Here is a 24,272-nt window from a genome sequence, read left to right as displayed (position 1 = left end):
GCCTGGAACTCTTTGCCATTTACTTGCTATCAAAAGCTGAGGGAAATGGTACATATGGGACTTTCCTAAAAATATGGGATCCATCCATTTGTCAGCAAGGTCATTCTATCCTATCCCAGGGCCTTTCAAGATTTTGATGAAAACTAATAGATCCCATATTCCAGAATAATGCTATTAATAATTTTATTATTATTACTTAATGATAGCAAAAAGTTAGCTAACTCCAACCGATCACTTGTTATTTGCCAGGTAATCCTCTAATCCAGAGGATTTGGCCTTTTGTGTGTGTTAATGTCCTGCTTGCACCAGCTCTATGAGGAAGGTGCTGCTGTTGTCATTTCCATTTCTGCACTCGTGGAAACAAGCGTAGTGAGGCCAGCCTGAGCCACAGAGCTGCAGGTGGGTGAGGCAGCTGGAACCCTGGCGCCTGGCTGTGGAGTTTGAGGCTCTGACTCCTGCGCCGCGCTGCTGCCCCAACCCTAGTCATACGAGGTGTTTCACCCCGCCCTGGATGCTCTGAGATCCCCTCTGGGTTCAGCAGGCTCAGAGAGCTGACTGTCTGGAGCAGAAGGCATGGGGTCCTCCAGAGACTCCCCTGAGCTGAGTTCCCCTGTGGACACCAGGGCCGCCTCCTTGTGGCGCTCCCTGAAGGGTCCTCTCTGGAAGAACTGTATTGGTTCCCTGGGGCTGCTAGAGGAAAGCTTCACAAACTGGGGCTTAAACAACAGAAACTGACATCCCACAGCGCTGGAGGCTGGAGTCCGAGATCAAGGTGTCAGCATGCTTGGTCCCTTCTGAGGGTCGTGAGGGAAAGATCTCTTCAGGCCCCTTTCCTTGGCTTATAGGTGGCGTGTTCTCCTTGGGTATCATCACATCGCCTGCCTTCTGTGCATGTGTGCATCCACGTGTCCCCTTTCCAATAAGGATATTAGCCCTTTAGGCTGGGTCCCGTCCTAGTAGTCTCATCTTAACTAATTACATTTGTGACAGTCCTATTTCCAGATAAGGCCACATTCTGAGATGCTGGGGGTTAGGATTTCAACACAGGAATTTGGAGGAATACAATTCAATCAGGCTTATGGAAAATTCTGGTCTTAAGTCAAGAGTAGTGTTCTCCAGTCTGTATGTGGAGGCGCACACCTATGGTCCCAGCCACTTGGGAGGCTGAGGCCAGAGAATTGTGTGAGCCCAGGAGTTCCATACCAGCCTGGGCAACATAGCAAGACCTCCTCTCAAAAACAGACAAAAAAAGTGGTGTTCCAGAGTGATTAGTTTGCTTTAAAAAACAAAACAAAACAAAAAACACAAACCGTAAACACTGGCACTCGTGACTGATCATCCTGTATCCACGCACGAGCTGCACAAAGGCCGCGTGGTCACTGTGGCTCCCCGTTGGCGAGTACCTGGGATTTCTTGCTCAGCAGTTTGGGGCCTTAATTCTTTTAGGGGACTTTTTGTCTAATGTCTCCCCTTCTAATTATGTGCGATATTTACATAGAATCTGATAAACTGATAAACTGCTTCAAATTTGTTTTCAGAACAGTGAGCTGGATAATTAAAGAAGCTTTTTCCTGCTTCTTGGGCCCAGTTTCCATTTCTTCCTTTTTTTCTGTTTTTCCTGGCTATTCTAGTGCTAATTTCCTTCCTTTCCTTTCCTAGGCTGGTCTTAGAGCATCCTCTCCTATGTACAGCCAGACCTTCTTTCAAGCTTTTATTAAAATGGGGGAAAGGTCATTTGGGAGCCTTTGTTGTTTTCCTGTTTCTAAAGATCATTTTTCTTCCTGCAGGGGAAGTCCTTAAGTCTTATTTGTGGGGCCCTCTCCTGGCTCCGTGACTTTGAACAGAAGAAGCGTGAAGAAGAGGCACGACTCCTTGAAACTGGAACTGGCCCCTTACATGATGAGAAAGATGAATCCCTGTGTCTGTCTTCTTCCTGCGAAGGGGCTGCAGGCACCCCGAGGCCTGCTGGAGAACCGGCCTGGGTTACTCAGTTTGTGCAGAAGAAAGAAGAGAGGGACCTGGTGGACCGACTAAAGGTGAGACCTGGGGTATCAGGAAGTGGGAGTTCTGGAGGAAACAGGGCTTCAGCGATTGTTCTGGGGCGATTCCGAGACTCAGGTAGTGCATGTTCCCCTGCCGTTGCTGTGCCTCTTAGCTCTTCCATCAGCTCCTTGGGTCGATGGTACTGCCACTGTGCTGTCTTTTTTGAGCTGGAGGTCAACAGGCCTTCTCCACACAAGGAACTGTTGGTACCCATTTATTACTCACCTGGGAAAGGACCTGATCATTGCCATTGGCAGCATGGTTCAATGGCTGCAAATGGATCTGATGGAGAGCGTGTGGCTTTGGGAGGAGTGTGCCGCCTTCCACAGTGAGCAGCGAGGCTGGGACCTGCAGGGATGAGGTCCCGGGAGGGGATGCGGCAGCCCTTGAGTGCTGGCCGGGGAAGGAGAGATGCCCCCAGTGAGGAGGCACCGGGCTGAGTGGCCGAGACTCCTTAGGAGACGCCTGGTTTTGGGCTTCCTGGTGATTTTCCTTCATGTCTGCCTCCTGTAGGCGGAGCAGGCCAGGAGGAAGCAGCGAGAAGAACGCCTGCAGCAGCTGCAGCACAGGGTGCAGCTCAAGTATGCAGCCAAGCGCCTGGTGAGCCTCATTTCTTGGGGGGCAGGATTATGTCCAGGCAGGGTCGCCCTGCTTGGAGGCTCATGGGTGCGTGGCCAGGGCCTTGGTCTCCCCTCCATGACCCTCACTGGCTATGTGCTCCCGTACAGAAGCTGGGCTGTGAGTGGTTGAGGCGTGGATCCTAGGAGTCGACCTCTCTCCAGCCAGGCAGCCAGGCCTATGTGAATGGGCATGGTGTGCTTTGTCTCTGGCATGTGGGGAGGTGGGTACTGGTGCTGAGACTTCTTCCTCCCTCCCCACCTCCACTACCCCTGTCCAGAGGCAGGAAGAAGAAACAGAGAATCTCCTCTGCCTCAGCAGGGAGATGCTAGAGACAGGCCCGGAGGCTGAGCAGCTGGAGCAGCTGGAGTCTGGGGAGGAGGAGCTGGTCCTCTCCGAATACGAGAGTGATGAGGAGAAAAAGGTGGCGAGCGGGTGAGACAGAGGCGGTAGCACTACCCTGCCCCAGGCCAGGGGACACCCTTGAAGACAGCTCTTTCCCTCATGCCACAGATGCCATGAAGCACCTGGCAAGAGGCATGGTGGCCTCTGCCCTCTGCTCTAAGCCAGGTCCTTCCTAGGGTCCATGAGTGCCAGTGGCAGTGAGGACAGTCACCGGCCTGGCCTGTGTCCTCTCAGCTGTCCTCACGGCAGCTCAGGCAGGGCAGGAACATTTGTGTCTGCGCCTTATACACAAGGAGGCTGCAGCCCCACAAGGAGAGACTCCTTGGCTGAGGCCACAAGCCTCGGCAGTGGAGAGCTGGGCTAGAACTCAGCCGGCCTGGCTCTAGATCTCAGGCTCTGAGGCAGCTGACTGCACTGGGTAACCTGTGAGGTGCCAACCGTCAAGGCGTCCTTAGCCTGAGCTTTCCTTCTCCCATAAAGCCTCTGTTGGTCCAGACTCAAGGTTTCCACTTGCTGAGCCATGAGCTGCTGGGTGACAGCCCTGAGCAGGCCACCCAGGCCATTTCGGGCCCACAGGATCCCTGGTGACAGCCCCGTTCCCATTTACACTGGAACCTCACCACCATCCCTGAGTGTCTGCTCTGAGTATGGCACTGTCCAGATGCTGTGGACATAGAAGGGAAGAAGACATGGAGGGGACAGTTAATAGACATGAAAACAAATAACACCTATGTGAAGTCAGCATGTTTGCCTACAAGGAAAACAAAATGGTGACGTGGATGGGGTGGGGGGCTGCACCTGATGATGAGTCCCGTGTGTCCTGTGACATCCTGGCCACCACATCTGTGGGAGGGTAACTGCAAGACCAGAGACCCTCCGTGGATATTCCTGAAGGTTCATCCCCGGCCTTCACGGTCTGTCTGCAGGGCGCCTTCTGACGCCACCTCCAGCTGCCATCCACCAGACGCCAGCTTCCACGCTGCCCTGAACTTCCTCCAGCGCACCAGGCCTTCCTCTGTCCTGTCAGGATTTGCTCATGCAACGTGCTGTGGCCAAACACCCTGCCCTCCTCCCTTGGCAGATGTCTTCCTCTCCTTTAAGGCCTGGCTCAGGTGTCGTCTTGGTGGCTTCGGGTGTCAGCTGCTCTGTTTTGCTCACGCACCTGCTTGTGCTTCTGTTGTTGCCTCCTCTCCCTGGCTGGGCTCGAGCTGCTTCAGGGCAGGAACCACGTCTTTATAGTTTGATGTTCCCAGAGCTGACCCAGTGTTTGGCATAGGGGTGTGCTCAATAAAATCGAGTTGACATGAATGAGCAGATGCTGCCTCGTTGCAGTCTGGTAGTGTAATTCCAGGCTGCCCATGTGGACCTCGACTTCTGCCCCTGCCCGGGGCAGAGACCACCATGCTGCTTTATGCCTCGCTGGTGAGAGGGGGTCATAAACAGTTTGTGCTCCATGAACCGTTCCTGCGCACCTCCAAGGTCGTGTTTCTGCTCCCTCTCTTCTCCCTTAGAGCCCATGGGGACAAGGCAGAGAACTTGAGTGGAGATGAAGGTGGTGAATATTAGAGGAACAAAGTGCTCTTTCAGGTCTGGGCAAGAGCCGTGGATCCTGTAGGTCAGCTTCTGGGGCTTCCCATGCCCTCACGTTTCAGGAGATAATGTGAGCCTCAGAGGACCTGAGTTCTGAATAGAAAATTTTTGCTCTTCATTTCTTCACACACCCAGCCTCTCAGTGAGCTCCTGCTGGCTTTGTCCAGCATGCGACATAAGATTGAATCCAAGCCTTTTAAGATAGAGCCGCCTGCTCTTTAGTGACCATGAAGCCAAGCCTGTAATAATTACTCTTCTGATAGCCCAAGACAATTGTGTTCTGCTTTGTTAGAAAGGAATTTCAAGGTGAACAAAAATGTTTTCTTTTTATGTGATGTTGCCATAGGTAGCGTGTGCCTGTCAGATGGTTTTGTGTTTTCTGAGGAGCATAGACTAGTAGAGCTAGCTCAGCTTCAGGCCATGGGATGCAGGGCTGGCTTCCCTGCCAACGCCTGGCGCTGATGGATTCTTCCCGCATTGCTGGAAAGGGCAGACTGAGGCGCTGACAAAAGAAGAGTTGTAGCTGGTCATAAGTGACAGCATCCTCTGTTCACTCGATTGGTCAGTTGTAGCTTCATCCAGGAGATGGTCATGGGGTTCCTGCTGCATACCAAGCTCTAGGTGAGGCCACGGGGACTCAGCAGAAACAAGGCCGACCTGGGTCCTCCCTTGTGGACATGACAGTCTGGGGAGATAGACCGAGAGGAAGCGATTTTGAATGAGATGGGTGTGAAGGGGCCATGAATCTGTGTCAGAGCAGCCAGACCTACCAGGGAAGGTCAAAGAAGGCTTCCTGGAGGAGGTGATGTTTCTGCTGCTATCTCAGAGTTGACTGGGAGCTGGTGAGGGGAGACAACATTCCAGGCACAGAACCTCCGAAGGCCCGAGATGATGAAGAGCAAATATCCACCCTGGGGCCTCAGAGGGGTCCAGCTTGCTGGAGGGAGGGCAGAGAGGAGAGCAGCCTGCCATTAGTCCCGAGGCTTCCAACTCAAGACTTGGGTTTGGGGTGCTGAGCCCCTGTCTCCTTTTTACATTTCCCTACCCACAGACCTGAGCGGCCATGGGAGGTTGGGGTTGGCATTTGCCTGGGGGAGTTTCTGAGCAAGCAGCACCTGCTACCTTGATGGAACCCATTGCTGGGAATGGCCAGGGATCAGCACCAGCGCTCAGCAGATGCTCAGTGCGTTTTGCTGAGTTTGCTGAGGGAAGACTGTTTTCTGTTCTCTCTCACACACACAGAGTGGATGAGGATGAGGATGACCTGGAGGAAGAACACATAACTAAGGTAACACGAGTGTCCTCAGCTGGTGCTGTGCTGGGGGCTATGGGCTGGGCTGTGCACCCTTGGGGAAGAGGCTGGAGTCACTCGGCTACTTCTCACCCTCCTCTCCACAGAGGAGGAGCTTCCAGCACTTGGACTCTGTTGCTTCTTGCACACAACCCTGGTCCTGAGTTGCTCCCTTGGCCAGCTGCAGTGGACCCTGGAGTCCTCTCCTGGGGTCAGGGTCTGGGGAGTCCTCTCCTGGGGAGACCTTTCCTGGGAGCAGGGACCTGAGGAGACCTCTCTTGAGTTTGGGGCCTGGGGAGACATCTCATGGGTTCGGGGCCTGGGGAGACCTCTCCTGGGGGCAGGGCCATGCTTGCCACCCCAGGGCATAGAGGAACAGCTGTTCTGGGCTGAAGTCTGGGTGTTTTCTGTCCCTGCTGGGTGGTGCTGGATATGACTCGTGGAAGGAGCTGCCTTTGGGGCATTCCCTTGAACTTCTGGAGCTGTGGGTGACTTGGGAATCCCTGGGTCCCTCGATAGATGCCTGACATGGGACATCGCTGTCCTGCATCGGCTTTGTGCATTGGGAGCCACTCCCTTTCCCTCAGCCTCTCAGGCCCTGGCGTGCCTTGATGTTAGAGAATGCCGTGGGATGTTTTGGCTCCCTCTTTGAAGCGCCTTTCTTTCTCTCTGCTAGATTTATTACTGTAGTCGGACACACTCCCAGCTGGCCCAGTTTGTGCATGAGGTGAAGAAGAGCCCCTTTGGCAAGGATGTTCGGCTGGTCTCCCTCGGCTCCCGGCAGGTAAACAGTAGCCAGTATTTCCACCAGGGGCCATCCTGCTCCTTTCCCCACAACTTTGTCCTGCTCGTCCAGGCCTGGGAGACGCTGGGTCTGTGACAGGCTGGACCGTGTGAGGAGCAGCCCCCTCCCTGGCCTGGCCGGCCCATCACTGGAAGGCAAAGGAGAGGTGGCGGAGGCAGGTCCACGTGTGTTGGTAGGATGTTATTTAGCTGGCACCATCTCTTTGCCTCTTTTTTTCTCCTTTGTTGCAGAACCTTTGTGTAAATGAAGACGTGAGAAGCCTAGGTTCTGTGCAGCTTATCAACGACCGCTGCGTGGACATGCAGAGAAGCAGGCACGGTAGCCACTGGGACCATGGTGTAGCCGCAGGTGGTCTGGAGAGAGTGAGGCAGGGGTGGCAGTGACTGAAGACCATTCAGTGTCTTTCATAGAAAGAATGGCAGAGGAGACCCCAGTTCCTTCCTGAGTCCCCTCTCCTTGGGAAAAAGTGTTCCTACTCTCTGGGTGAGCGTCTGGTCCGAATCGTTGGCTTGGAGATGATTTTACGGGCTCTTTCTGGAGAACAAAAGTAAAACCTTACAGTGTTCCGATGAGACCACAGTAGGCAGTACTTGGGAGGGTCTTATAGACCCCACCCCGTGGAAGTGGGTCACAACATTACACAACCCCCTCTCGGGCCCGTGGACAGTTGCTGTCCTCTCTGTTTTCTCTCTTTGTGCCTGTGCCACCCTCAGAGAAGAAGAAAGGAGCTGAGGAGGAGGAGGCAGGAAAAGCAGGCAGCCTGCCCCTTCTACAACCACGAGCAGATGGGCCTTCTCCGGGATGAGGCCCTGGCAGAGGTGAAGGACATTGAACAACTGCTGGCCCTTGGGAAGGAGGCCCGGGCCTGTCCCTATTACGGGAGCCGCCTTGCCATCCCTGCAGCCCAGGTGAGGGCCCTGCAGGGCCAGAAAGCCTCTCTTGGCTCTCACTGTGGTCTAGGCCATGAGGGGGGTCCTCATCACACTGTAGTTTGGGGGATGCCCCCCAGCGTGGTCAGGTTGATGGCACCTTAACCCATTCTCTCCTGATGCGTGAGTTGGAGGAGGCGCGTGGGATCCCTTGGGGTCTCCAGGCAGCAGGGCCAGTTGGCATTACTGGGGATGGTATTTAGGAGCCAGGAAAGCCGGTGCATTCCTAGTGAAACCACAGGGAGAGGGGGGATGCCAGGAGCTGAGAAGAGTGCTCTGCATACATCTATTTACAAATGGCTTTCCAAGTGATGCTCCCAACTTCCATGCCTATGATGTGATGGAGGATGTCAGTGATGGAACCATTCAGTTTTCCCTTTTTGTAATATCAGTACTCTTAACTGGAAAGCTTTCCTAACTTAACACCTACCTGCAGCACGTGAGAATACTGTCTTCTCTGCCTCTACTTCTCTTGATTTTTAAACAGAAGGAAGAACTGCTAATGTAGCAGATGAAAAGTAGTATCTCACTGTTATTTGTTGGGTGCAGTTTCACTATTTCCTTGCTACTTCTTTAATTTGAGTGACTTTGGAAACGGGATATCACATGTGGAAAATTCTGTATAATCCAGAAAAAAATGTAAGGTTTTAAAAGATTCAGGGAACTAAGTAACCATTTGCACAGCAGCTAAATGCTCACCAGCATACCTGCTGAGCTGTGTGGGCGCTGGCAGAGAAACTGAGGAAAGCTGCCAGGCCCCGTGGTGTCCCAGGCCTTCCCTCCGGTCTGTTTGCCTTTAGAGCAAGATTAGTGCTATAGGCATTTATACACAAATACCATAATATGGCCCAAAATCTTTACGATTTTTGAATTTTTAAAGTACTTTGACCATATTTTGCTTTTATGTTAATAGTATTCCAGTGAAATTCTGTGCATGGGGACAGTGGAGCCCAGAAAAGTTAAGTGACTCATATTTTCTCACTAAGCGTGGGTGATGGAGCCATTCAGTTTTCCGATATTTTATTTTTTATATGAGTATTCCTTTAACTGGAAACTTTCCTAACAACAAACACCTAAAGATCTGCAGAGTTGCTTTTATTTTTGTTACCCCAGCTCCACGCCTTAACCCTCACTTTGAAATAGGATGTATCAACCCTATTTTGCAGATGAGGAAACCAAGGGTCAGAGAGGTTAGACAACTCTTCCAGAGTCACACAGCTGGGAAGTAGCAGCTCCAGGAGCAGAAGCTGGGGCCGCTTCCTGGTGCACCAATGGTCTTCAGGTGTTCTGTGGAAACTCGGGGGCCTCCGGGGCGACCTTGAGGACATGGACAAGGCTAAGCCAGGGGTTCCCTTCACCCAGCCCTGCCCTTGGTTTACTCAGGAGTCAGACCAGCCCTAGTTTCCTGTGTTTCATGTATTGGCTTTCCATGTGAAACTCGAGGAGAGCTTGTCCGTTGCTACAAGCTGTTTTTTGAATGTCTCTACACAGTCCAGGCAGGAAATAGAAGCACTCACATCAGGAGCTCAGTGTCAGGCAGGCAAGGCTCCTGCAGGGGAGCCCCGCCCTGCTCAGGTGGCCTCATCTCCCCTCCCAGCTGGTGGTGCTGCCCTATCAGATGCTGCTGCATGCGGCCACTCGGCAGGCCGCGGGCATCCGGCTGCAGGACCAGGTGGTGATCATCGACGAGGCGCACAACCTGATCGACACCATCACGGGCATGCACAGCGTGGAGGTCAGCGGCTCCCAGGTGCGTGGGCCTCCCCTCCCCGGGCCAGGGCCTTCCCTCCCCGGGCCAGGGCCTTCCGTGAGGTAAAGGGACTTGGATGGTTCCTCCAGACACCTGGGCCAAGAATTCCTCCGGAGGTGGGGCTTGCTAGAGGGTGCACGAGTCAAGGCGGTGACCTCATCAGAGGCTGACCATGGCTTTCCAGTGCATCCCAGAACTCTGGGGACCCAGCTATGACAGAGTGCCTCATTTCCCTGCACCTCATCTGCCCCCATGCTCCTGAGTCCCTCCAGCCCTGGATGCCAGCAGCCAGTTCTGTAAGCCAGGGAGATGGCATGTGTGAGGCAGAAGTCCCCTCAGGATTGGATTTTGTCATTACTGAAGTTGTCCGGAGGGGACTGAATTGAGGAATGCTCAAGATCAGTGCAGGCTCCTCCTGCTGCCCTATCATGCGCCATGCATGGCACCAGGTGTCTCTGGTCTTCACACTGACTCTGCCATGGGGGTGGTGTTCCTGTTTTACATTGGAAACTTGGAGATTCAGAGATGGTCAAGCTCTGTCCTGAGGTCATGCAGCTCATGAGTGTGGAGTTGGGGTGTGCCCACTGGTTTCTGACTGTGAAACCCCCACGACATCCCACCAGCTCTACTGACCTGTGCCTGGGCTGAATTGAGGCTGGGATGTGATGGTGACCTTGAACCATCACTCTTTGTAGACTCCAGGTCTTTTCCCAACCCGGTGGAAACTAGCAGGGAGATTCCATACTTAAGGAATTCAGCCTCTTGCTTTTTCTCTGACCCACAGTGGACACTGGAGGAAAACTTCCCTTCCTTCCCTTTTCTCTTAGCTCCCACCAGCCTAAGGGCTGTGGAAACCCGTACCTTTTGTCTGCACCCAGCCCCCTCTGCTCCCTTTGGTGGCTTCCTGTGTGTCCAGGGCTAGCATCTTCTAGGTGAATCTAAGATGTCAGTACCTTAGCCCTCGGTTGCTTGCCCAGAGCCTGGTTTGTGTTCTTTCCCCAGCTCTGCCAGGCCCATTCCCAGCTGCTGCAGTACATGGAGCGATACGGGTGAGATGTGACCCTCTGAGGTAGTGGGACAGTCCCTTGGTGGTCCCCTGCATGGGCCTCTGAGAGGCAGCACTTTGGTTCCCACCTCTGGCCTGGGCTGTGGCGGGGTGGAGCTGCATGCCATTCATGTCCTAGGCACATCATGGTGTGTGCTGCACACAGACCTGGAAGGCTGGGGACTGACCGCTGGCTCTGAGGCCTGGGGCCGTGGCCAGCCTGCTTTCTGGGAAAGGATTTGTAGCTTGTGACCCAGTTTGAGAGGCACCGGGCAGCAAGGCTTCCACTGGGGTGGGTGGGGCGAGTGGCCATCAGGGCACCACCACTTAATGTCCGTTGGCTTCTTCTCAGGAAGCGTTTGAAGGCCAAGAACCTGATGTACCTGAAGCAGATCCTGTATTTGCTGGAGAAATTCGTGGCTGTGCTAGGGGGTGAGAGCGTCGTCCCCCCGGCCGACCCCTGGCCTGCAAAACCCGCCGGGCTGCTTTTTCCTTGGATGCCCATCAGGATGCCTCAGTTCTCTGTGTTTTTAAGAAGGGTCGGCCGGGTGTGGTGGCTCACGCCTGTAATCCCAGCCCTTGGGAGGCCGAGGCAGGTGGTTCACCTGAGGTCAGGAGTTTTGAGACCAGCCTGGCCAACATGATGAAATCCCATCTCTACTAAAAATACAAAAAAATTAGCTGGGAGTGTTGCCGTGGCCTGTAGTCCCAGCTGCTCCAGAAGCTGAGACAAGAGAATTGCTTGCTCAAACCCGGGAGGCGGAGGTTGCAGTGAGCCGAGATTGTGCCACTGCAGTCCAGTCTGGGCGACAGAGTGAGAGTCAGTCTCAAAAAAAAAAAAAAAAAAGAAGGGTCTTGGTCATTGATTTAGAGAATTCTTGTTCTTTGTAGCTTAGTTGAGTTGTCTGTCTTGAGCTTTTTTTAGACCCATGGGTTCTTTGCCCATGTTCTGAGGACTTATTTCAGGCCCTGCTCTGGGGGGATATTAAGGATACAGCGTCACATGGACACACGGTGTTTCCGTGATAGGCATAGTTCTGTGGGGTGTTCGAAGCACTTGCATATGCAGTTTTGTGTGCCCTGTGAGAACGCAGTGCTGGTATTTGAATCCTTGTTGATAGACGCATAAACTAGAGCTCGGAGCAAGGGCTGCTCCCAGCACTGGAGCCTGGGATCTTCTGACTCCAGCTCCCACGCCTCTTTGCTTGACCCTGTCACGTCCCCTTTTATGATGGGGCACCCCCTTGTTGGAAGGTGTCTGTGGAAGTGGAAGCTGCAGAAAGCCTGTGGGAGCTCCTGGCGGGAGCTGGTCTCGTGTTGCTGCTCTGAGCCGCCAGCTCTGCTTTGCCTCAGGCTCACCAGTGGCCTGGGCAGCTCCTCTGTGCTCCGGTGCCCTGCATACCTTGGTCTGGCTGCTGTGTCCCGGCCTCCTGGAGAAGGGGTGAAAAACATGAACTTACAGGGCTTTGGGTTCCACGTGCAAGCACGTGAGTCAGACGTGGGAGGCTCCTGGACCCACCTGCCCTCTCAGTGGGTCCGTTGCATGCTATAAACAGTGAAAAGCAAAACAAAGCCATTCAAATACAGATGCTCTTCTTACTTGATGTGCAGTGTGGAGGGAGAGAAGACAGGGAAGGGTTGGGGGGCCTGAGAACCACCATTGTGACCTATTTCCATTCTCTCTTTTAGGGAACATTAAGCAAAATCCCAATACACAGAGTCTGTCACAGACAGGTAAGAGAGTTGCTCTCAGAGGGCCCAGAGCTGATCTGAGCCACTTCTGAGCTTAACCCTGGGACTGAAACCTGAGGCTTAGGGTGAAGCTCCCAAGGCCCTTCATGTGTTTGTTCTCAGGGACGGAGCTGAAGACCATCAACGACTTTCTCTTCCAGAGCCAGATCGACAACATCAACCTGTTCAAGGTAGAGGTTTCCACCTTTCCACATTCCACATCCAATTTCCTTCCTGTCACCACCTGTGGGTAAAGTACTATGTTAAGACTATAGAAGGAAGAAAAAGCAAAACAGATGTGTAATTACTTAACCCTTAACGCAACACGCCTGTGAGACAAAAGTCATCTTCTTTTAGAGTGAAGGCCACAGGGATGAGGGATGGGTGAGAAAGGGACCTTTCTTGGTGCCTCATAGAACAGATAGAGACTCCAGGTCCTTGCTCTCTCACCCCGTCTTCTGGCACAGTCTCCCTCAGGCTTATGGACAGGAATAGGACGTTGATTTGTTCTGTGCAACCCCTGTCACGTCTTCCCACTAGGGCCTTGGGTCTCGTTGCAGCCTCAGACCTCTGCTCACTCCAGGTCTGTGTACCCAGCGCTCCCCAGATGAAACACGGCCACTGCCGCCTGAACCCCAAGCTCGTAACTCAAATCAGCAACAGTGACTGCCCCTGGGTACAGGGTTCTGCCTCTGTTCTAGGCGGCATGCCACGTGCTGTGCTCTGAGCTAGGATATCCTTTTGCCCCGGCAAGGAAAGCAAACAGGCCCATGGAGGTGACTTCAGGAGGGTGGCGAGCACACGCTTCCCACAAGTGAGCCAATAGCAAGTGGCAGAGACAGCGTCCAAACCTGGCTGCACTGACTTGGGGCCCCACATTCTTCCCATCCTGCCTGCCTTTTTTTTCTTAAAACCAGCTTTTCCCCTGAATTACACATTTGGGTCACTGTCACTGCCGCCATCCCTGCCAGACAGGCTGGATCCAGGTCATCCTTGATGCCTTTCTCCCCTTGTCTCCCACATGCCTGTGACAGCCGCCAGGCCTGACAGCCTCAGACAGTCCTGCCGTCCCCGCGCTTCTCCCACAGCTGGGACATGGGTGCAGGCGCTCCTTCTCTCGCCTTCCCTTTGCCCTCCTTGCTTTCCTTCCCCCCTCTTCTTCCCATGGGTCTCGGGTCTCATCACTCACCATTGAGGGATTCCTCATCGAAGGACATCGCTCTTTTTAGAAACCGGTTTAAAGGCTCCAAACTCCTCATCTCTGCATCCCAAGCTAAGATCTGGCACCAAACCACACACATTGGATGCTCCGACTGAGTGGCACTGCCCCAGCCCCTGAGCAGGTCCCAGCCATCATCTCCTCTGTGGCTTTGCTCATAGAAGTTCCTTTGTTTTAACTCTCTGTCACCTGGAAGGAAAGCCAAGGGGACCTAGATTGTACTGAGCACTCTTAGACTTGAGAGAGACATTTGGAAAGAGGGTCTCCTCCATGAGGAGGACACTGCGTTGTGGGCAGGGGCAGTAGAGGAGGGGGTGGCCTCGGAGAGGGGATGACAAGGTTGGTGGCAAGGAGGCTCCAGGTGCCTCAGAAGGTAGCACTGCGTTGTGCTGCCTGGGTGGTAGAAGTGGTGTTTTATTGTTTTGTGTTTAAGATTACAGCTTGCTCAGTTTGCACACATGCCTACAGCTGGGCTTGGTTTTTGCAGGTGCAGCGATACTGTGAGAAGAGCATGATCAGCAGAAAGGTAACTGCTCCCATCCTGTGGTCCTGAACAAGACCCAGCTGTGCCCCAACCCCCTGCCCTTGCCATGCTTTCCTCCCCTGCCCTCAGGGAACTCCAGAGTCCCCTTCGTCTCCACCCTCCTTGGTGCAGTGGGCCTTGCTGGGGTGGTGGGATGCGTGCTGCAGGTGTCTTGGGCCTGGCAGAGCCTCCGATCCACCCAGCCTCTCTCTCATGGCTGTTCCTCGTTCCTCTCCACTGCTCTCTCTCATCCCACCCAGCTCTTTGGATTCACTGAACGGTACGGAGCAGTGTTCTCATCCCGGGAGCAGCCCAAACTGGCTGGGTTTCAGCAATTCCTGCAGAGCCTGCAGCCCAGGACAACTGAAGGTGAGGCAGGAGGGTGAGCAGGCAGAGCCGGCTGCACGCATGGGCAAGGACTTCTGTTCCTCATGTGTGGACCTGACCAGAGGGAGGCCTCCTCCCCATTCTGCTCTGTGCAGCTCTTGCAGCCCCTGCAGACGAGAGTCAGGCCAGCACCCCCCGACCAGCTTCCCCACTGATGCACATCGAAGGCTTCCTGGCAGCTCTCACTATGGCCAACCAGGACGGCAGGGTCATCCTGAGCCGCCAAGGTAATCAGGTGGTTCTTGGCCAGGTTCAGTTCCCAGGAAGGAGCCAAGCTGAGCCCGGGAGCCGCAGCGTGAAAGGATTCTTTCCTTCCATCCTGGGAACTTCCTGGGTTAGGAGGAAGCAGTGCAGTGGGCACTGGCCTGCTGTGACCTGGGCAAGCCGTGGAGGTGGATGGGAGGAGATCGAGGGGCTGGGATGGGGGTCCCGTGACCAGGGTAAGCAGTGGAGGTGGACGGGAGGAGATCGAGGGGGCTGGGATGGGGGTCCCGTGACCAGGGTAAGCAGTGGAGGTGGACGGGAGGAGATCGAGGGGCTGGGAATGGGGGTCCCGTGACCAGGGTAAGCAGTGGAGGTGGACGGGAGGAGATCGAGGGGGCTGGGATGGGGGTCCCGTGACCAGGGTAAGCAGTGGAGGTGGACGGGAGGAGATCGAGGGGCTGGGAATGGGGGTCCCGTGACCAGGGTAAGCAGTGGAGGTGGACGGGAGGAGATCGAGGGGCTGGGATGGGGGTCCCGCGACCAGGGTAAGCAGTGGAGGTGGACGGGAGGAGATCGAGGGGCTGGGATGGGGGTCCCGTGACCAGGGTAAGCAGTGGAGGTGGACAGGAGGAGATCGAGGGGCTGGGATGGGGGTCCCGTGACCAGGGTAAGCAGTGGAGGTGGACGGGAGGAGATCGAGGGGCTGGGTTTGGGGTCCCGTGAGCAGGGTAAGCAGTGGAGGTGGACGGGAGGAGATGGAGGAGCTGGGTTGGGGGTCCCGTGAGCAGGGTAAGCAGTGGAGGTGGACGGGAGGAGACCGAGGGGCTGGGATGGGGGTCCCGTGACCAGGGTAAGCAGTGGAGGTGGACAGGAGGAGATCGAGGGGCTGGGATGGAAGTTCTCTAGGGCAGGGGTCCTAGGGAAACTTGTATTGTGGGGTAGGTGGGCTTTGGTTTGGGTCATGATTTTGTCATCTATGAGCCTTGTGATTTGGACTATTTTCTTTCTCAACTTCAGTTTCCTCATATGAAAATGGAGAGGATAGGCTGGGCGCGGTGGCTCACGCCTGTAATCCCAGCACTTTGGGAGGCTGAGGGGGGCGGATCGTGAGGTCAGGAGATCGAGACCATCCTGGCTAACACAGTGAAACCCCGTCTCTACTAAAAATACAAAAAATTAGCAGGGTGTGGTGGTGGGTGCCTGTAGTCCCAGCTACTTGGGAGGCTGAGGCAGGAAAATTGCTTGAACCCAGGAGGTGGAGGTTGCAGGGAGCCGAGATTGAGCCACTGCACTCCAGCCTGGGCAACAGATCGAGACTCCATCTCAAAAAAAAAAAAAGATGGAGAGGATAGTATGGTCCACCTCTGTGGGCTGGTTGTCCTAGAGATTAAATGGTGTTTAATTTAAAGAGAAAGCACTAGCACTTGTGCCTCAGACCTGGACTCAACTGGGGACCCCCTTTGCTGGGACGATAGAAGTGTCTGTTGGGCTTGCACTCATCTCCCCACCGATCTGTTTTTCCAGGCAGCCTCAGTCAGAGCACTCTGAAGTTTTTGCTCCTGAATCCAGCTGTGCACTTTGCCCAAGTGGTGAAGGAATGCCGGGCAGTGGTCATTGCCGGGGGGACCATGCAGCCGGTAAGGACACCTTTCCCAGCCCCTTGTTCCCCAGGTGTTGGGATGAGATGGGAGTTTGGGAGAGATGCGTTATCAGTCCTGTTCTCTCCTGGGGCCGCAAGCCAGAAAGGGTCAGCTCGAGCAGGCCCACTGGTGTCCACTGGGTGACACTGCTATTCTCTCACTGCTGTGCCTTTTAGGCTGCAGGAGCAGTGGAGACTCCTCTGCTGCTCCATTCTGTAGCCCCAGGATCACATGTCTCCCAGAGAAAGCTGTTCTGTGGTTTCAAACTCAAGGAAAAAAATCATGATTCCACTTTTAAAAGGTTCATTTTGATGTATATGAATATAATAGTCTTTGTAGGCATAATTTTCACTTACGTGCATAGCTGTTTTAAAAACAAAAGTGCGGCTCCCTCCATGTGCTGTCACTGGAACTTGCTCTTTTCACTCAGCAGCCAGAGGGGTCATAAACCCTGTCTCCTTGTCAGCAAGCATGCACGTATTTCAGTATCCCAGCTGTGCTGGATTCCAGTTACCCAGATATATAGCATTTCATGTACCTGCTTCTCTCTTGTTAGGTGTGGAAGCTGTTTGCAGCTTTCTGTTTTGAGCATGACTGTGATGAATATAACCGCATTTCTGCACAGTGGTGACTCCTACCTAGCAAAGGGCCTCCTGGACAAAAAGCTGCTGGGAATCCTGAAGCAGTGCCTCCCAGCCCCAGCTGCCTTAGCTTTCGATTTTTATATTTTTGTGTGGATAGATTCATAGTTTTATTCATTCGGCATATTAAAGTTGTTTACAGTCATTATTGTTTCTGACATTCACATTGTGAGAGCCCCTTCCTGCTAGCTCAGGTCCTCCCCGTGGCCCGGCCAGTCTCGCCTCCAGCACAGCAGAATGTCATGGGATCACCATGGGTGTCCTTGCCGCACACTGGATTGATTCATTTCTCCAAGCCGCTCTGGTTTCTTGTAATGGGGAATGACATTTAGAAGTCAAGCTGTGGGTGCTAGGGTGTTTGTCGTGCTCCTGGGGCGTTTTAGTAGACAGATCTAGGAAATGTTTTCAGAATGAATCCATACTGGTATTTCTTTCTTTCTTTCTTTCTTTCTTTTTTTTTTTTTTTTTTGAGACAGAGTCTCGCTCTGTCTCCCAGGCTGGAGCGCAGTGAACCCGATCACGGCTCTCTGCAACCTCTGCCTCCGGGGTTCAAGCGATTCTCATGCCTCAACCTCCTGAGTAGCTGTGATTACAGGCATGTGCCACCACACCCAGCTAATTTTTGTATTTTAGTAGAGATGGGGTTTTACCATGTTGGCCAGGCTGGTCTTGAACTCAGGTGATCCGCCAGCCTTGGCATCCCAAAGAGCTGGGATTACAGGCATGAGCCACCACGCCTGGCCCATACTGGTGTTTCTAAGTTAAAAATGAAAGGATTTGTTTACTTGACCTTTTATTGTACCTCTTTTTCTCTTAAGCCTAGAACATATGTGCTACATTAACATACTTATCTGCTCTATCCTATAATATACTTAAAAGTTTTGAAATCATAGTACCAATATTACTTCTAACAATAGATCTGATTGAAATTGCCTTTCCTCTTTGCCCTTAGAGTGTAACCCACTAAGGATGCCTGGTCACTAGGCTCTAAAGTCACGTGGAACCAGGCTTCTCTCCATGTGCTTCTGTTGTCAGTTTCATAGATAGCTAGGCTGTTTTTCATTTTCTTTTCAATTTTAGAATTTGCTTTCTTCTTTTCTGACTTGTAGTTTTTAAATATGTAAATATTTGTATGGCTCAAAAGTCAAAGCAATATAAAAAGATCTATTCAGGAAAGCCTCACTCTCATCCCTTTCCAGCCCATTCCCCACCCCCATAGGGAATCCGTTTTACTAGCTTATCCTTTCAGTCTTTCTTTTTCCCCTAAATAAGCAAAAACATGTCTTCATTTTTTCCTTTCCTGTTTTATTTACACGGAAGGCATCTTAGTCAGTTGTCTGACCATCGCTCCTCTAGTGGGCTGCGTGGTTCTCTGTTGGACAGATGTAGGGAGCTTATCCAACCAGTACCCTCTGGATAGGCAGGCGCATGGATTACAGGGAAAGGTCCGGGGGCACATGCTGTTTGGTATTTGTGGGCTGTATCTTCTCACTGGACTCCTAAATATGGGATTCCTGGGTTAAAAAGTATAAATATGTTTAATTTGTTAACTACTGTGAAATTTCATGAGAATTGTACCATTCTGTATCCCACCAGTACTGTCTAGGAATGCCTGTTTCTCCAGAGTGGTTACTTTTGGATTTTTGCCAGTCTAGCAGGTGAAAGCCCGGCGATTGTTATTCAGTAGTTTGGGCTGGGGCCTGGCCACGTGTATTTTTGAAAATTTTCGCTGGTGATTTTGCTGCGTGGCCAGGGTTGATAATGACTGTGCCAGATTTGCTGGATTTCCTTTGCTGTTCCTGCACATAGTTTAAACGAGACTGCCAGCACTGGGTATCAGTCACCATTTTTCTTTTTGTTAGTTTGCCGTCAGCCTTTTCTTTGACCTCTTCTTTCAGTTTGTGTGTACTTGCTGTCTCTTAGCCCAGACTTCTCGCTTCCTTTCTGCTGGGCCTCTGAGGGGTCATGGGGCCGTGACGCTGTGGCCTTGGTCTACAGGTGTCTGACTTCCGGCAGCAGCTGCTGGCCTGTGCCGGGGTGGAAGCTGAGCGCGTGGTGGAGTTTTCCTGTGGTGAGAAGCTGTGCCCAGGATGGGGCAGGCTAGAGGTCAGGTTCTGGCCCCCGTTTTCTGTGGGTAATACCTCATACTGCGACCAGGCACAGAGGCGGAGGAGACCCCGAGATGGGAGACTCACCCTTCGTGCGCTCGCCCAGGCTCTCCTGCTTTGCTCCCTGCTGCCTGCTGCCCAGTGTGACTGGCGATGGTGGGCGGGTGAGCGCTGTCAGTCGCTGTTCCTGTGCTGGATGATGGGGCAGGGAAATGCCCTCTCTGCAGTGTCTTGCAGCACACCTGCCTCTCCAGTTTTCGGCCCCTCCCTGGCTCTTACCAGGTCACGTGATCCCTCCAGACAACATCCTGCCCCTTGTCATCTGCAGCGGGATCTCCAACCAGCCGCTGGAATTCACGTTCCAGAAAAGAGACCTGCCTCAGATGGTCAGTCCCAGCCAGCTCGCTGCACCACAGCCTGGCCTCAGGCAGCAAAGGGTTTTCTGGGGCAGGGGCGCTCTGGCCCACCCTGAGTGTTTTCAGGTGTTGGGGAAATTGCACAGGGACACCCACTTAGAGCCACACAGAATGAGCGGTGTCAATCTAGATGCTTATGGAGGAAGGTCTGAGCTTCCCCGCCCCTCACGCCTTAGGCTGCGAAATATGAATTCATAAAACCTCCAGGCATCCTCTGAGGACGCCTCACGCAGCAGAAAGCTGCTAGTTCCCTTTGGCTCTCTTGCCCTTTGGTTATATCTGTCCCTGCCGGGGGCAGGGATGTGGGGCTTGGGGGCATCTCCTGTGGTGTGCCTGGGGTGTGCAGCCCCTGATTGTCATTGTGGTGCCCATCAGGACTCTGGACAGAAGAAGGGAGGACTCAGTGCCAGGGCAATAGGGAGGCCCCCCAGGGACGCTAGTGCTGTGACATGTGTCGGAAAGGCGCAGTCAGCAGCAGCGGCTAGGTGTGTTCGGTGGGAGGTGGCACCTACCACCCTGTGGTTCCCACCCAGGGGAGCCAAGTCCTCTTCCTTGGCTGTAGTCCTGCCGAGGGTCTCTCCTCAGTTTTGAGTCTCAAGGTGAAGACGCGGTTTGCGGGTGGCTGAGGGGTTGCTCCATGGGGGCTCCCTCCCTCCCTCCCTTCCTTCCTTCCTTCCTTAGATGGACGAGGTGGGTCGCATCCTCTGTAACCTGTGCGGTGTGGTTTCTGGAGGGGTGGTCTGTTTCTTCCCCTCCTACGAGTACCTGCGCCAGGTCCATGCCCACTGGGAGAAGGGTGGCCTGCTGGGCCGTCTGGCTGCCAGGAAGAAGGTGAGTGGCCTGTCGGCAGCCTTCCCACTTGTGAGGACAGTGCCACTGAGTCCTCCTGGGAGCTCTTGTGCTCATCGGGTCAGGACAGGCTTCTGGCTCCTCATCCCCACTGCTCCCAATCCCTGACTACAGAGGATTTCCCCAAAGTCCCTGGCTGTGAGGTTCTCCAGTCCCCTGGCTAGAAAACACAAGGCCACGAGCAGACCCGAGACTTGGCACCCTGAACCTGTCTCTGGGAAATGTCCTCTGTCTTTCTCAGATATTCCAGGAACCTAAGAGCGCACACCAGGTGGAGCAGGTGCTGCTGGCATATTCCAGGTGCATCCAGGTGCGGGCGTCATGCTGAGCTTGGGTCTGAGACCGTGTGGGGGTGGCAGCTGGAAACGTTGTGGGTGTCATCCAAGTTTTGGCTCAGCAACTCAGCGTCTGAGTTTCTCCTACAGGCCTGTGGCCAGGAGAGAGGCCAGGTGACAGGGGCCCTGCTCCTCTCTGTGGTTGGAGGAAAGATGAGTGAAGGGATCAACTTCTCTGACAACCTAGGCCGGTAAGTAGTGGTTCTGCTCATCTCCTGGGCCGTGATACATGGCCGGCCCTCACTCCAGCAGCTGGGCCCCTGCCTGCTGTCTGCTGCCAGCTGCCATTAGAGCCCACAGCTGGGCTGCGACTGCTCAGACCAGCCAGCTGGAGGGAGGGGCTCAGCAGCTCTGGATTTGGCCCTGGGAGAGTAGTTGGATTTTAGGCTGGCCATTGCTGTATCAGGACCCAATCAATTGGCCTAGATGGGATCTCTCAGCCGAACAAGCCCTCTCCAGGTGGTAGGTACAGAGTGGAGAGAGGCTGAGTTTTGATCACAGTCGGAGAGGGCTTGAGGGAAGGGGTAGAACGGAGCAGCTGGTGACATGGGTGATGACCCGGGAGGTCCTGACGTCCACCCGCTGGGCTCTTGTCTCCCAGGTGTGTGGTGATGGTGGGCATGCCCTTCCCCAACATCAGGTCTGCAGAGCTGCAGGAGAAGATGACCTACTTGGATCAAACCCTCGTGAGTGACCCCAGTGTGTCACAGAGGGGGTGACAGGGAGAGTAGGCAGTGGGTGGGAGTGGCATCACCCCCAGGGCTGATACAGCCAGGCCTTCCCTGCTGCGCTGGTGTCTCCTGCCCCCTCCGGAAGCTTGGATGCCCCTCCACACCCTCTTGATCTTCCCTGTGATGTCACCTGGACCCCTGCTGCTGGCATTGGCCACGAAGCCTCCTGGTCTGGCTCCAAAGCCTGGCAGGGTCTTTTCCCCGGGGGAGCTGCAGGCAGGGAACAGTCCTGATGGGTCATCCCCTTCACTCCCAGCCCAGAGCCCCCGGCCAGGCACCCCTAGGGAAGGCTCTGGTGGAGAACCTGTGCATGAAGGCCGTCAACCAGTCCATAGGTGAGCCTGGCTGCCTCCAGCTGGGTGGACAGATGGGGGCTGGAGAAGGGGAGAACAGGAAAGAGGGGTTGCCTGCCCTGTTTCCTATATAAGTCTGAGGAAGGGGAGGGGGGGTCGCCATGGGAATGTGCTGTAGGGGAGGCAGGTGTTGCTCGGAGCCCCCAGCCTCTGTTCCTATGCAGGCAGGGCCATCAGGCACCAGAAGGATTTTGCCAGCATAGTGCTCCTGGACCAGCGATACGCCCGGCCCCCTGTCCTGGCCAAGCTGCCGGCCTGGATCTGAGCCAGTGTGGAGGTCAAAGCTACCTTTGGCCCCGCCATTGCTGCTGTGCAGAAGGTCAGTCCTACCTTTTTCTTTCTGAGATCCTCCCCACCCCGAGATCACATTTCTCACTGCCTTCTGTCTGCCCAGTTTCACCGGGAGAAGTCGGCCTCTTCCTGATGGGCAATCACACCACCGCCCGGCGCCATGCCCTTCCTTTGTCCTGCCCTCTGGAGACAGTGTTTGTCGTGGGCGTGGTCTGCAGGGATCCTGTTACAAAGGTGAAACCTAGGAGGAGAGTGTGGAGTCCAGAGCGCTGCCAGGACCCAGGCACAGGCATTAGCTCCCGTAGGAGAAAATGTGGGAATCCTGAATGAACAGTGGGTCCTGGCTGTCCTTGGGGCGTTCCAGGGCAGCTCCCCTCCTGGAATAGAATCTTTCTTTCCATCCTGCATGGCTGAGAGCCAGGCTTCCTGCCTGGTCTCCGCAGGAGGCTGTGGCAGCTGTGGCATCCACTGTGGCATCTCCGTCCTGCCCACCTTCTTAAGAGGCGAGATGGAGCAGGCCCATCTGCCTCTGCCCTTTCTAGCCAAGGTTATAGCTGCACTGGACTGCTCACTCTCTGGTCTCAATTTAAAATGATCCCATGGCCACAGGGCTCCTGCCCAGGGGCTTGTCACCTTCCCCTCCTCCTTCCTGAGTCACTCCTTCAGTAGAAGGCCCTGTTCCCTATCCTGCCCCACAGCCCTGCCTGGATTTGTATCCTTGGCTTCGTGCCAGTTCCTCCGAGTCTATGGCACCTCCCTCCCTCTCAACCACTTGAGCAAACTCCAAGACACCTTCTACCCCGACACCAGCAATTATGCCAAGGGCCATTAGGCTCTCAACATGACTATAGAGACCCCGTGTCATCATGGAGACCTTTGTTCCTATGGGAAAATATCCCTCCCACCTGCAACAGCTGCCCCTGCTGACTGCGCCTGTCTTCTCCCTCTGACCCCAGAGAAAGGGGCCGTGGTCAGCTGGGATCTTCTGCCACCATCAGGGACAAACGAGGGCAGGAGGAAAGTCACTGATGCCCAGATGTTTGCATCCTGCACAGCTACAGGTCCTTAATTAAAAGTGTACTGTTGGTTTCTGCTGAGTTTTTTATTGATATGTGCTGCTGTTTTCTCTGGAAGCCTCTTTAGGGAATCGAGGAGCGCACTGGTGCAGGGGCTGGGTGGAGCCATCCTCCGATGGAGCACAGGCAGACGGAAGCCCCCACCCCAGCTGCGTGGCCTCAAGCCAGCCTCCCGCTCCCCGAAGGTGGTCTCCACACAGACCTGGGGCAGTTCCATCCCCGCCCCTTCCAGGGCAGCAGGGCTGAGGATCCCATTCTGGCTGTGTCCACGTCCGGGCCATGGCTGGAGTCTGGGTTTAGGGGAGGAAGGCATGGCGGCACCCGCTAGGATTTCCAGTTGTCCTCTTCTTCCTCTGCCTGTGGCTGCTGGGGGTTAGCAGAGACGGTTTGTTGTCTGACATACGGGCTCTCTCCTCCCAGCCCCTCACCAGCCCCAGAGGTGAAAAGGCTGGAGGGCAAAGGCTGAGTGAGGGAGGTCTGTGGGGAGCACTGGTTTCCCCAGGCCCCAGAGACTTAAACACAGGAAGAAAAAGGCAAGAGAGAATTAACGATGCCACAGCCCATGGCAGACAGCGGCCCTGCCTCCTACCCTCGCGTCTCAGGACCAGCTTGTTGAAGAGATCCCACATCAGTTCCCTGCCTTGGCTTACGGCTCTCACTGCAATAGGAAAGCCACAGAGTGGGGTGTGGGGTTCAGTCACATTTGACCCTCGGCTCCGTGTTCCTGTCCCCTGTAGTGTTTTTGTTATTAGACCCTTTTTTCTCCTTGGTTTAGGAATGGGGGCCCCAGGGCCACCCTTGTCCAGGCTCCCTCCACCGTAGAGGTGAGAATTCCAGGGCTCTACAGTTTGAAAACCACTATTTTATGAGCCAAGTAGAACAAGAAATGACAACTATTAAAAAAAATAAGGGGTTTCTGACCAGCTAACAACCCCACAGAAAATCCACCAGGGATCAAGAAATGAGACTGAGGTGGCCTCAGAGAGCTGCTCCCTCCTGAAGGGGATGCTGCTGCTGTCGTCCTGCCCAGCGCCTTGGACTGCAGTGGCCAGGGCCTGGGGTGGGGATGAGGGTGCACTGACCAGCACCGCAGCAGCTGGGGGAGGTTGGGGTGCTGTTAACATGCCATCTTATAGGTCGGAAGTGGAAATGGGAGAAAGTGTGGGGTGCCTAGGGAAGGAGGTGACTGAGCAGGGAGCCTGGCTGCCATCCTAACACCCAGCTCACTGGGCTTGAGAGACTTGAGCCTGGTGCCAGGGCAGAGTGGGTGATGCTGGGGCCCAGGCTGGCAC

General features: G+C 54.3%; 1 protein-coding gene across 1 annotated transcript in view; it reads left to right on the top strand.

Moving 5' to 3' along the window:
- Positions 1 to 22,996, top strand: part of LOC100990059 (ATP-dependent DNA helicase DDX11-like) — a 30,792-nt gene extending 7,796 nt beyond the window's left edge. Inside the window, 27 exon segments of the mRNA XM_063592997.1 lie at positions 1,788 to 2,036; positions 2,557 to 2,643; positions 2,942 to 3,096; positions 3,993 to 4,178; positions 5,899 to 5,944; positions 6,624 to 6,731; positions 6,983 to 7,070; positions 7,466 to 7,484; positions 7,486 to 7,660; positions 9,279 to 9,431; positions 10,434 to 10,480; positions 10,829 to 10,908; positions 12,166 to 12,210; positions 12,331 to 12,398; positions 13,914 to 13,952; positions 14,210 to 14,318; positions 14,432 to 14,563; positions 16,065 to 16,177; positions 18,820 to 18,892; positions 19,212 to 19,315; positions 20,027 to 20,176; positions 20,436 to 20,504; positions 20,620 to 20,720; positions 21,131 to 21,215; positions 21,522 to 21,595; positions 21,778 to 21,932; positions 22,008 to 22,996. Of these exon segments, the coding sequence (XP_063449067.1) occupies positions 1,788 to 2,036; positions 2,557 to 2,643; positions 2,942 to 3,096; positions 3,993 to 4,178; positions 5,899 to 5,944; positions 6,624 to 6,731; positions 6,983 to 7,070; positions 7,466 to 7,484; positions 7,486 to 7,660; positions 9,279 to 9,431; positions 10,434 to 10,480; positions 10,829 to 10,908; positions 12,166 to 12,210; positions 12,331 to 12,398; positions 13,914 to 13,952; positions 14,210 to 14,318; positions 14,432 to 14,563; positions 16,065 to 16,177; positions 18,820 to 18,892; positions 19,212 to 19,315; positions 20,027 to 20,176; positions 20,436 to 20,504; positions 20,620 to 20,720; positions 21,131 to 21,215; positions 21,522 to 21,595; positions 21,778 to 21,932; positions 22,008 to 22,234 (2,937 nt within the window). The 3' untranslated portion in view covers positions 22,235 to 22,996.
- Positions 22,997 to 24,272: the final 1,276 nt, after the last annotated feature.

Source organism: Pan paniscus, chromosome 10, assembly GCF_029289425.2.
Source record: "Pan paniscus chromosome 10, NHGRI_mPanPan1-v2.0_pri, whole genome shotgun sequence".
NCBI classification, from domain to species: Eukaryota; Metazoa; Chordata; class Mammalia; order Primates; family Hominidae; genus Pan; species Pan paniscus.
Note: the sequence above shows the minus strand (reverse complement) of the source record. Positions and strands in the feature narration are given on the sequence as shown.